Source organism: Nomascus leucogenys, chromosome 3 (assembly GCF_006542625.1).
Source record: "Nomascus leucogenys isolate Asia chromosome 3, Asia_NLE_v1, whole genome shotgun sequence".
NCBI lineage: Eukaryota > Metazoa > Chordata > Mammalia > Primates > Hylobatidae > Nomascus > Nomascus leucogenys.
In genome coordinates, this window is record NC_044383.1 from 8,895,966 (window position 1) to 8,908,476 (window position 12,511).

Consider the following 12,511-nt stretch of genomic DNA (forward strand, 5'->3'; position numbering starts at 1 on the left):
GGGCACACCACCGGGCTGCATCGAATCCCGCCATGGCCCAGAGGGTGGACCTGTGGCTCCTTAGGGGGCCAGCTGTAGGGACGGGGCTCCCTCAGCGGCCCGGGCAGCATCTCCAGTCTAATGGTTGCCCCTGCCCCTCTCCTGAGTCCCCGTGCAGAGCTCCCCCCAACACCTCAGGCTTCACCTTTCTCAGTGAATCAAAAGATTCCAAAAAAAGCAAACCCATCAGAACGGCTTCCTCCACGGAGTGTTCAGGAACAATGAGCATGCCCACGGCAGGCACATACACCTTCCTCCAGAGAGAGCGCCTTTTATTTCCTGTTCGCTGAGGCTGGTTCAACAGCTTGTTGGCTGTGACAGCCAGTGATCACCTGTATTTCAAAGAGACACACAAACACTGCAGCCTTTGAAAGAATCAGGCCCTCGGGACAGGTCTGTGGTCTTGGCGTCGGCAGGCGTGTGGCGAGGGAGGCAGCGGGTGCTCCAAGGCCCTGCTTTGCTCCCCCAGTCCCCACCCATCTGCCAGGAAGAAACTAAAGGCTGGAATTCCCCCCTGCCCTCTGTGCGCAGCTCTTCCCTCGCTCCCCTCTGGTATGTGACCTCGTTGCTGCAGTCCTGTTGGGGATATCCAGGGCTGTGCCGGGAGTGCCCCTCACTGTCCCAGCCTCCGTCCTGTCTGTGGCTGGACTGTGGAGTGTGCATCATTCTCAGGAGAAGGCTGGATTTTGTGCTCTGCCCTGGGAGCAGGCGTTGAACTGCACCTACTTGTGCACAGTGTCAGCCCTACCCCCATCGCTGGCAGCTGACGCCAAGCTAGAACTGGCCTGCGTACCCTTGAAATCCTGTTCAAGCTCTACCTGCCTCTTGGGCAGGCCCCAGGCCAGCCCCTACACAGAGGGAGCACACTTGGTGAGCGGAGAAGCTTTTGTGCAGCCTACTCTCTCTGGGGCCTCAAAGGGCCCAGCAAGGCAGGCAGGGAGCATCATGCACCTCTTCCAGATGAGGCCCCCAGCTGGTGAGCACCAGAACCTGGAGCCTGGCCCCTCCTCAGCAGATCAGACCTCCCAGTCCCCAGCACCTGTGGAGGGCACGGGACCACGCCCTTCCAGAGACTGGGTGTCTCCAGGTGAGGCCGAGAACTCATGCTTCCCCAGCTCCCTGCATGGCTCTATTACACACCAGGCTCAGGACTTCAGCTCGGCCCCTTCTAGCTTGCGTCTCCCGCTCTGGTTGTGGAGAGTGGGTAGAGCGGGCATCGTGTCGCCCTGTGTGGGGCAGTACAGCCTGGGTTTCCTCCAAGTCAGATCCCTTCTCAAGGGAAGTATCGTGGCACGTCACTTATGTTTGCATAGAAGTGCCCGCTTGAAAAACATCATTGATTTCACCACCATTGTAGGGCGTTTGGGTTACTCTCTTCTTTTCCATTTAACAGTATGTTGCCAAATTTTTACACACATCTTAGAATGTTTTCTTAAGATAAAAATCCAAGTAGTGAAATTACCTGATCAAGGAATTGGATATATTTTCCCCAGGTTGCGCTTCAGAAAGGCTGTGGACGAAGTGTTAGGAGCATTCCTGTTTCACCGCAGCCCCCCAAAACTGGGTCTGCATCAAATTTGTGTGCTTTGCCGAGTTAGTAGGTGAACAGTGGAATTGTGCGTGTCTTTATGAGTACAGAGCGCTCACTGGCCGGAGGTGCATCTTCATGAGTACGTTGCTCATGTCCCCTGTCCTTGCCTGGATGGGAGGAACCTGGGACTTGATTGGTCTTGCCACAGCCTGGTGGTCTAGTCGCTTTGTGGGGTGTGCAGTCCTGGGGCTCCGGGAGGGGAGTAACCCTTAGTAACCTGTGTGTCTGCCCCTCCACAGAACTGTCAGACCTTCAGCAGCCTCAGCTGCCTGAGCACAGGGACAGAGGACTGCAGTCCCCAGAGCCCCTTCACCCGCCACGTCAGCAACACCAGGGCCTGGACCGCCCTGCTCTCAGCCTCCGGCCCAGGGGGCAGGACCCCCGCTGGGACCCCGGTCCCTGAGCCTCTTCCCCCTTCCTTCGACGACCACCTCACCTGCCAGGAGGATCTGTCCTGTGAGGAGTCAGACAGCTGCACCCTGGACGAGGATTGTGGCAGGAGAGCGGAGCCGGCCGCAGCCTGGCGGGACCGCGGGGCCCCTGGGAACAGCCTCTGCTCCCTGGACGGCGAGTTGGACATCGAGCAGATAGAGAAGAACTGAGGGGGTGTGGGCCCAGGCAGGGCTGGGGTGCGCTGGCATCGACAGCCCCCCCCTCTGGGCACTAGGTGGGCCCTTGAAGGGAAGCCTAACTCGTGGGCCTGATGAAAGCTTCCTGAGTGGTGTCGGGTCCCAGAGAGGGAGCCCACCTGCTGCCTGGGGGAGAGCCAGGCCTGGCTGCATCACACAGCGGGTGTGTCAGCCTCTCACCGGCTCCCTGAGTGTGGCAGCCACCAGGTCCACAGAACTACTGCAGCCCAGAGGACAGCTTTGAAGTTTGCGTCTTTTCTGCCTCTTTCCCTGTGGGATGTTGGGCAGTCTCTGTTGTCCCTGGCAGAGCTGGGCACCGCTCTGTATCCCCCTGGTGGAGGCTGTCAGGGAGGGCCTGGGGTGGGGGCCAGGGGCCATCTGCTATGTCAGGGCCCTTCTTGGCCTCACTCAGGTTCACTTTTGGGGAGTCGGCCCCGCAGCTTCTTTCACTCAGTTTTACTCCGTGCCTTCTCTCCCAGGTCTCCCTGCTTCAGGCTTGGGAAGGTTCGGGAGATGCTTCCTTCTGTAACACCAGAACCATTTGGCCTTAATTCCAATGTGAGAGACAGAATCCCTGGGGTGCTGGACTGGCCCTCCAGAGGGTAAGCCCATGTCCGGAGTCTCGGGCCCAAGGAACGATTTGGAGGGGGGCTTGTTAGGGCCTCCCATGTTGGGTAGAAATTTGGTGGGTCTGTTGTCTGAAAAGACAGACTCTCTTGCCTCTCCTGCAGCATGGAGAGCCTGACCCCGTGGCTCCGGCACCGTTGGGGCAGGGTTAGCAGGTGGCAGCCCTTCTCTGTGGCTCACTGGTCACTGAGTGATGTGTGGTTGGTTCCGGTGAGTGTAGGGATGGCACGATACCAGGGCAGCCTCTTGAAAATGGCCTCGGGAGACAGGAGCTGCGAGCAGGTGGACAGATGTGGGCCCTGTGCACATTCAGGGGTGAAGGGCGTCCGCTGGCCACTCTGCAGGGGCCCCTGCAGGATTCCAGGCACCTCCCATTTGTCCTTAAGGACTGCTGGCTGTAACCAGGGCACACCAGCCACCTCAAGCCAAGCCGACGCCCATGTCAGCTTAGGGGGAGCCCAGTCCTGAGGGCTGCATCTCTCGCAGGCCCAGCCACCGGCACAAAGCTGGATTCATACTCCCCGCCCCTACCCCGCCCTGGCTCCTCACCCCGGGGCATCCGAGGAGCCTAGCCTCCTGAGGGTCTGCTCTCCTCTCCGGCCGCCTTGCAGACATCACCACATGGGCTCTGCTCTATGGGAATCTGGCTTTTAGCGAATTTGGCGTCTTCTGCAGACAATAGCAATTGGGCTGGCTTAGGAGCAAGTGGCTCATTTTCCCATAAGGCTAAAAATAACTGGTGCGCTCCCTTGTGTTGGCTGACACGCGTTCAAAGCACTTTTGTAGTCACTTTGCTTTTGCTCGTCTTCCATGGACGAGTGAACGCCTCGCTTCTGCAGGTCGAGTCCAGATGCTTCTCACCTTCTTTCTCCTCAAGAAAGATGCTTTTTGGGAAACGTTGTTTAAATCTTATTTTTTTACTACATCAAAAGGATGGTGGTTCAAGTTCCCAATATGTGGGTGGCACGTCTTAAAAATCAGCTATAAGAAGCTGGCAGAAAGCCCCCAGCCCCACGGCCCTGAGTTGGTGTTGCCAGCTCAGGGTGGCTGACACATGGGGTATGCCGGGCACTGGGCAGGTCCCAGAGCTGGGGAACCAGCTTGCCTCTGGTCGCTGTAGCTCCTGCCAGAGGCACATCTACTTGTGATCCCGGACAGCCAAACCCAAGAGCTGGTGACTCTGAGCAGACAGAGACATCTTGGCCTGTCCCTGCCTGGGGGTCATGGAGACCATGTCTTCTTAGAGCAAATATGGAGGAGGCCAGGGCAGTTGTTGGGTGAATGTGGAGAGCACATGGCCATGTCTCGCCCCCAGAATACCATTGGGCAATGGGAGGTCCTGGCACATGCCCAGTGTGGCCACCGAAGGCACACAGCCTCTCAAGCAGGCCTTCCCGTGGAAGGCAGAGGCAGTGAGGGAGGCAGACAGTGCCAGCTGAGGCTGAGGCGTGCAGCAGCCCCCAGCTACCTTTGCTTAGGGCTGGGGTGGGAGGCACATGGTGACAGGTATTATGTCGTGGGACTGGGGTGTGGGTGACCTGCCCTCAAACCCTGCCTGCCACCTCCCCATTCAGGCCTGGTGGCAGGAAGGGACAAGCTGTGGAGCTGGCTGAGTTACAGCCGCCTCCCCGCCTCCCCGCAAGCTGATCCCATCCACCACCAAGCCCAGCCCCAGGGCGCTTAGGCAGAAATGACGCAGCCTCCTCAGACCCCGCCTGCCTGTGCCCCCCACAGCTCTTGGCCCAAGCCCACCACGCAGCAGTGGGGGAGAAAATGGTGGCTGTCCCTTCTGCTTAGAGAAAGAAATGGGCTTCAGCTGGTTTCATGTTTGTGTTTTGACTGGAGAGACCCTATCTATAAGGTGCCACCCCATCATCCAAGCCGCCACACTGCCCGGAGCAGCCTGTTCCTGCACTCTACCCTGCTGGCCCCAGGACTTCTGATCTCAGTCCTCTGGGAGGGAGGCTTGCCTAGGAGGTGCCCCCCACGTTGGTGTTCCCATGGGCAGCAGGCAGACAGCTCACCCCCACTAGCATGATGGCCCCAGCTGGGGGCAGCGGCAGGAGCCTCACTTTTGTCACAGCCTTGCCCACAAACCCTGCCTCTGAGGGGAGACTGAGGAAGGGCAGGACCAGGAACAAGCCGTGCCAGGCCATCTGCCTGCTCATGGGGCCCTGAAGAGCGGGCTAAGCCTGCAGGAAAGCCGGGTGAGAGGAGAGGCTTAGCACCACATGCACCCCACTCATTCCAAAGCCACCAAACTGCCCGGGGCTGCCGTCCGCCTGTGGGGCCCAGGGGCTGGGGCCGCAGCCTCGTCATTTTCATTGCCACACCCTCTTGCCTTACTCGCGGTGGAGGCCGGAGTTGCACGGGCAGACGTGCACCTGGGCCCATGGGGAGCTTGTTCTGACCAGACGTACAGATTTTCATTCTCAGAAAGCCTTACTTTTCAACCAAATTTTTGTAGCCAGTTTTGTGAATTTGTACACTGAAAGAAAATTTAAATAAAGGGGGAGTCCACATTAAAAAGAAAACAAACCCTAACTTCCAAATGGGTCTCCTGGTGCGGGGGCGTGAGTGGCCGTGCCCTGGGTGTGCTGCCTGTCTGAGCAAGCTTCCCTAGCTGCGGAACCCCAGGCCCCTGCTGCGGGCTCAGCCTTGGTGTCATGCCTGCTGCACCCCCGTTTCCACTGATGTGCCGTCTGTGGCTATGGGGGTGGTCACTTGAATGATGGTCACGCCAGATGTCAGCCGGCAAGGATGCAGCAGGCTGGCCGTGCACCAGGGCTCGGGCACCCTCTGGCCCCACCCTGGCAATGATGCCGCACCTTGCCACGTCCACGCTGTTGGTCAAACCCCTCTGTCATGCCTCTTTAAAGAGAAAAGAAGAGAAGGATTTTTTTTTTTTTAAATGGCAGACCGAAGTGGAGATCTTGTAGCCTAGATAGGATAGTCTGACCTTCTAGCATAGTCTTTTTGGCACATGATTTGTGTTTTCAATGCGTGGGGAAGCTGTCCTGGGGGCTTGGGTGACAGATAGCACACAGGCTGTTTCTGGGGCTGCAGGGGCTTCCCTGAGCTGGACGTTGTGGGTGTTGCAGAGCTTCAGGAAGTGTGGCGACTAGAAAGCGTAGACTCGGGGCCCAGGGTCTGCCCGCCCCTGCAGCCTGGCCTCCCCGCACAGGCCGTGGCTTGCACTCCAGCCGCTCTAGTCTCTCAGGAATTTGCTTGTTACTTTTACTGTGTAAATAAAGCTTCCTGGTTCAATACCCAAGTGCCTGGTGCCAGCTGTGTGGTTTCTGTTGGGTGTGGTGAACTGGCAGGTACCCCCTGCTCACAGGAGCATTAGCTCTGGGCTGAGAGAGACCTAGACTGGACCCTTCTGTCCCCTCCAAGCCTCGGGGTCTGAATCGATAAAATGGGGCTAGCAGACATCACAGAGCTATGGAGAGGCTGGGGGACGAGGGAAGGCTGCCCATGGCCACAGCTGCATCATGGGGAGCCCTTCTAGGGCCAGGCTGTCCTGGCTCTGGCCAGGAGCCCCAGGACAGCAGCGGGGAGACACTCTGTGTCACCTGAGTTAGAAGCCATGGAGGAGTCTGCCCTTCTGAGCACATCAGCTCAGCCTTTGACAGCGCTGGGAGGTGAGGCCACACAGCAGTGTGCGGAGATGGGCCCAGCCTGGCCTGCAGCCCTGAGGGGCTTGGGATGGTCCCCACCACCCACCCACCAGGGTAGCTGAGGTGGCACAGACAGGCTCACCAGCTCCGAGTTTCTGCCCCCGCTGCAGGCAGCACAGTGCAGACTTCTGCTGCGTTAAGTTGCGGGGGCCCCAGAAGCACGAAGCCCAGCCCAGCATGGCCCACCATCTCCGTGCATGGCCCTCTGCTTACCCGGACTCAGGAGAAGGGGGTGTTTGCGGCCTGGAGGACAGACGTGGAGAGGTTTGCTTGATTTCCATAACTCAACACTTGCCCACACGATGTGCCCGTGGAAGTCTGGCCTAGAATGCTTGTTAGGGCCAGAGCAGCCCCTCTGGGAATGAAGCTCTGTAGCCCCCACTTTCTTTTGGTTTGTTTTTGCTTTTAGCAAGATTTTTTTTTTTTTTTAAGTCTATGAACACTGAACTCAAGAAACACGTGAAGCAGGGCTGCTGGAGGGAGGTGAGCCCCTTGTCCTCACTGCCATCATTGCAGCCCTGCCTTACCCAAGGCCCAGGGACTCACTAATGGCGAGGCTGGACACATTTGACTTCCCCAGCGCACCCTCACCCCTGCCTCCGTATCTGACAGATGACTGGTGGGCCAGGGGCCGGCGGGGGCTTCTACCAAACGCAGTGCCCCCACCCTTGTGCCTCACCTGAGGGTAGGGCACAGAGTGGCCCTGGAATTACCTCTGGCCCTTACCAGCCCCTTGCTGCCCCCAATCCCTAGACGAGGTCCCTGGCTGGATAGCAGCTCCATTCTGCCCCCACGTGGGTCCTGGCCCCAGGCCTCACCCCCAGTGCAGTGCCCAGGCTAGGCACAGGTGCTTCTGACATGGGACATGCGTGTAGTCTCCTTATCTGCACAGCAATCATAACCCTGTGGGCTTATGAGAGAGAATCAGCCACTCTGTCCAGTGTGCAGGGAAAGGGCTGGAAGGAAGAAGGCTGGAAGGAAAGGCCCCAGAGAGCACAGTGCTCAGACTCCCGGGTGACTTCTGGTTTCTTTTTATATACTTTTCTGTTAAATTTCCTGTAATAACACATACTGCTTTTATAATGTTAAAAAAAACCATGTAGAATGTAGGCTGCCCCGTGTGTTTACCTCCTAAACCAGGACAGTTCTGAGAGGGGCAGCTGGAACTGTTGACACGCACTCTGGGACGGGAGGTGGACCCAAGAGCACCCACCCCAGGGATGCACCACACTCGCCCGTCCCGCCCTGTGTCCCCCCCTCTGCCCTGAGGTGAACACAGGAGCCTTTCCACCTGCCAGCTGCTGGCCAACCTCCCCGAGAGGGGCAGGAACCGCCTAGCAGGACAGGCCCACCCAGGACAGCGGTACCAGGTCAGGCGTCAGCCTTTCCGATCCTCCGGAGGGCTCACGCTGAACGGAAGGAGGAAAGAACTGCAGTCACCTGGGCCAGTGGCGCTCACATCGGACGTGGAGGCCTCTGCCTCACTTGGCCCAGTTCCCAGCCTCGTCAGCAATGGGGGCGGGGACACTGGCTGGCCTCTGTCCTCCGTCTGGCACAGTGTGCTGTCTTTGGTTAGGGTTTGGGTGGGATGGAGACTGTGCCCCTGTTCCTGGTCCGCCTAGTCTCTTTGCCAGTCTGAGTCTCCTGGGCCTTTTCTGCAGGCCCTGGGGTTGCTGAGCAGGCAGGGGGAAGTCGGTGGCCGGGGGGCATCCCGCCACCTGCCAAGTAGCTGCAATGGGAAGAGATGGGGTTCCTGTGACAGCGATTGGGACCCCAGACCCAGCCAGGCCTGGACTTCTAAGTCATGTGAGACCACCAAATCTCTTGTTGGACTAAGCTAATTTGAATTGAGTTTTCAGAAGTGGTACATTGAGCCCAGGGCTTGGTACTGTGTGGGCCCTAGAGCTGGAAGGTGCAAGGGTGGGTGAGGCCCAAGAGGCCTGCTCTCCCTGCCCTCCTCTCCACCCCCACCCTGCTACCCCTCACGGTTGCCTGGCCTGGCAGCTTCCGAGCCTGGGAGGTGTGGCTGGGCCCAGGCTGCTGCTCACTCCGGGCCTCGGTGGGAAAGACCCCTGGGAGCGCCCCGGACCTGTGTTCCTGGGTGTTGAGAGTCTTTTTTTCATGACAGTTCCATGACATGTGTTGAACACAGGGCCTTAGCCCATTGCCAGCCCCGAACTCCAGCCCCACATGCAACTGGCGGTTCGACACTGTCTCTGTCAGGGCCCGGGCCCCCTCCACATGCTGGAAGTGGCCAGGCTGCTGGAAGGAGCCAGGCATGAAGGACGTCATTCCTCACTTCTAGGCAACACCGACCCCCAGGCAAGCATCATGGCATGGCTTATCAGCTCCAGCCAGGGACAGGGCGCCCCGCAGGGCCCGGAAGTGCCTGTTAAAGAAGTGAATCCCCCTGTCTACACCACCACACGACAGGTGTGGCTGGACCTCACCCCTCAGAAGAGCTCATCTCTAGAGCGAGGACACTGGTGCCCCAGCTCAGCCGGAAAGTCAGCCACAGGGGCCACCACATGCGTCCCCCATGGGAGGATTCCAGGCAAGGGTGGGAAGCAGCACTCGGTGGAAGGGGCTAGAAAGGGCCTGGGGGAGGCGGGGCTGGACCTTCCTGCAAGTCGCAGCTCCACCCCTCCCTAACTGCTGGCCCTCAGCAAGCCACTAGCTCACTGCACCCCAGACTCTAGACCTGTGCAGTGGGAAGGATGACAATGCCCACTTCACTGAGCCCACCGCGGCTCAGAGGGCAGCACGCTCCCAGCCCCAACAAAGCAGGGGGCTGCACCTCCAGGGGCTGTCCCTCTGGGCACCCCACTCCTGGGCAGCAACTTGAAAGAGGAGGTCTCGGCCGGGCGCGGTGGCTCACACCTGTAATCCCAGCACTTTGGGAGGCCGAGGCGGGCGGATCACAAGGTCAGGAGATCGAGACCATCCTGGCTAGCATGGTGAAACCCTGTCTCTACTAAAAAATACAAAAAATTAGCCGGGCGTGGTGGCAGGCGCCTGTAGTCCCAGCTACTCGGGAGGCTGAGGCAGGGGAATGCCGTGAACCCAGGAGGCAGTTTGCAGTGAGCTGAGATCGGCCACTGCACTCCAGCCTGGGCGACAGAGCGAGACTCCGTCTCAAAAAAAAAAAAAAAAAAAAAGAGGAGGTCTCAGCTTGAACTCCTTCCCCCAGAGGGGTAGCTGTCTTAGCTGGAAGCTTCCCCATTAAACACAAAAGAAAGGAGAAAAAACTAAAGACCCACAAACAAACCCGGCATCACACACAGCCCAGCATCACCCACAGCCCGGCATCACCCACAGCCCAGCATCACCCACAGCCTGGCATCACCCGCAGCCCTGCATCATGCACAAACCCGGCATCATGCACCCAGCATCACCGCAGCCCAGCATCACCGCCGAAACCCGGCATCACGCACAAACCCGGCATCACACACAGCCCTGCATCACCTGCAGAAACCCAGCATCATGCAGAAACCCGGCATCACGCACAAATCCAGCATCACGCACAGCCCTGCATCACGCACAAACCCAGCATTACACGCACAAACCCGGCATCACGCACAGCCCTGCATCACCCGCAGAAACCCGGCATCACGCAGAAACCCGGCATCACGCACAGCCCGGCATCATGCACAGCCCTGCATCACACACCCGGCATCACCCGCAGCACTGCATCACACACAAACCCGGCATCACGCACAGCCCGGCATCACCCGCAGCCCGGCATCACGCACAAACCCGGCATCACCCACAGCATGGCATCGCCCACAGCCCGGCATCACGCACAGCCCGGCATCACCCACAGCCCGGCATCACGCACAACCCGGCATCACCCACAGCATGGCATCACCCACAAACCCGGCATCACCCACAGCATGGCATCACCCACAAACCCGGCATCACGCACAGCCCGGCATCACCCGCAGCCCGGCATCACCCACTGCCCGGCATCACCCGCAGCCCGGCATCACCCACAGCATGGCATCACCCACAAACCCAGCATCACCCACAGCCTGGCATCACCCACAAACCCGGCATCACGCACAGCCCGGCATCACCCGCAGCCCGGCATCACCCACTGCCCGGCATCACCCGCAGCCCGGCATCACCCACAGCATGGCATCACCCACAAACCCGGCATCACGCACAGCCCGGCATCACCCACAAACCCGGCATCACCCACAGCCCGGCATCACCCACAAAGCCAGCATCACGCACAGCCCGGCGTCACCCACAAACCCGGCATCACCCACAAACCCGGCATCACCCACAGCCCGGCATCACGCACAGCCCAGCATCACCCACAGCATGGCATCACCCACAAACCCAGCATCACGCACAGCCCGGCATCACCCACAGCATGGCATCACCCACAAACCCGGCATCACCCACAGCATGGCATCACCCACAAACCCAGCATCACACACAGCCCGGCATCACCCGCAGCCTGGCATCACCCGCAGCCCGGCATCACCCACAAACCCGGCATCACGCACAGCCCAGCGTCACCCACAAACCCGGCATCACCCACAAACCTGGCATCACCCACAGCCCGGCATCACCCACAGCCCGGCATCACCCACAGCCCGGCATCACCCACAAACCCGGCATCACCCACAGCCCGGCGTCACCCACAAACCCAGCATCACCCACAGCCCGGCATCACCCACAAACCCGGCATCACGCACAGCCCGGCGTCACCCACAAACCCGGCATCACCCACAAACCCGGCGTCACCCGCAGCCCGGCATCACCCACAAACCTGGCATCGCACAGCCCGGCATCACGCACAGCCTGGCATCACCCACAAACCCGGCATCACACACAGCCTGGCATCACCCACAGCATGGCATCACCCACAAACCCGGCATCACCCACAGCATGGCATCACCCACAAACCCGGCATCACCCACAGCATGGCATCACCCACAAACCCGGCATCACACACAGCCCGGCATCACCCACAAACCCGGCATCACACACAGCCCGGCATCACCCGCAGCCCGGCATCACCCGCAGCCGGGCATCACCCACAAACCCGGCATCACGCACAGCCCAGCGTCACCCACAAACCCGGCATCACCCACAAACCTGGCATCACCCACAGCCCGGCATCACCCACAGCCCGGCATCACCCACAGCCCGGCATCACCCACAAACCCGGCATCACCCACAGCCCGGCGTCACCCACAAACCCGGCATCACCCACAGCCCGGCATCACCCACAAACCCGGCATCACGCACAGCCCGGCGTCACCCACAAACCCGGTGTCACCCACAAACCCGGCGTCACCCGCAGCCTGGCATCACCCACAAACCTGGCATCGCACAGCCCAGCATCACGCACAGCCTGGCATCACCCACAAACCCGGCATCACGCACAGCCCGGCATCACCCACAAACCTGGCATCACGCACAACCTGGCATCACCCACAGCCAGGCATCACGCACAGCCCGGCATCACCCACAAACCCGGCATCACCCACAAACCCGGCATCACCCACAGCCCAGCATCACGCACAGCCCGGCATCACGCACAGCCCGGCATCACCCACAAACCCGGCATCACCCACAGCCCGGCATCACCCACAAAGCCAGCATCACGCACAGCCCGGCGTCACCCACAAACCCGGCATCACCCACAAACCCGGCATCACCCACAGCCCGGCATCACGCACAGCCCAGCATCACCCACAGCATGGCATCACCCACAAACCCAGCATCACGCACAGCCCGACATCACCCACAGCATGGCATCACCCACAGCATGGCATCACCCACAAACCCAGCATCACGCACAGCCCGGCATCACCCGCAGCCTGGCATCACCTGCAGCCCGGCATCACCCACAAACCCGGCATCACCCACAGCCCGACATCACCCACAGCATGGCATCACCCACAAACCCAGCATCACCCACAGCCCGG

The 12,511-nt window shown here is 60.0% G+C and overlaps 1 protein-coding gene across 2 annotated transcripts in view; it reads left to right on the plus strand.

Annotated features, from left to right (window-relative positions):
• The window catches only part of FAM53B (family with sequence similarity 53 member B), a 122,000-nt gene extending 115,840 nt beyond the window's left edge, over window positions 1-6,160 (plus strand). For both annotated transcript variants that reach the window (XM_003277769.4, XM_030805831.1), the window contains exon 5: window positions 1,870-6,160. In XM_003277769.4, the coding sequence (XP_003277817.1) occupies window positions 1,870-2,232 (363 nt within the window). In that variant the 3' untranslated portion in view covers window positions 2,233-6,160. The remainder of the gene's footprint in view (window positions 1-1,869) is intronic.
• The last annotated feature ends 6,351 nt before the right edge of the window (window positions 6,161-12,511 follow it).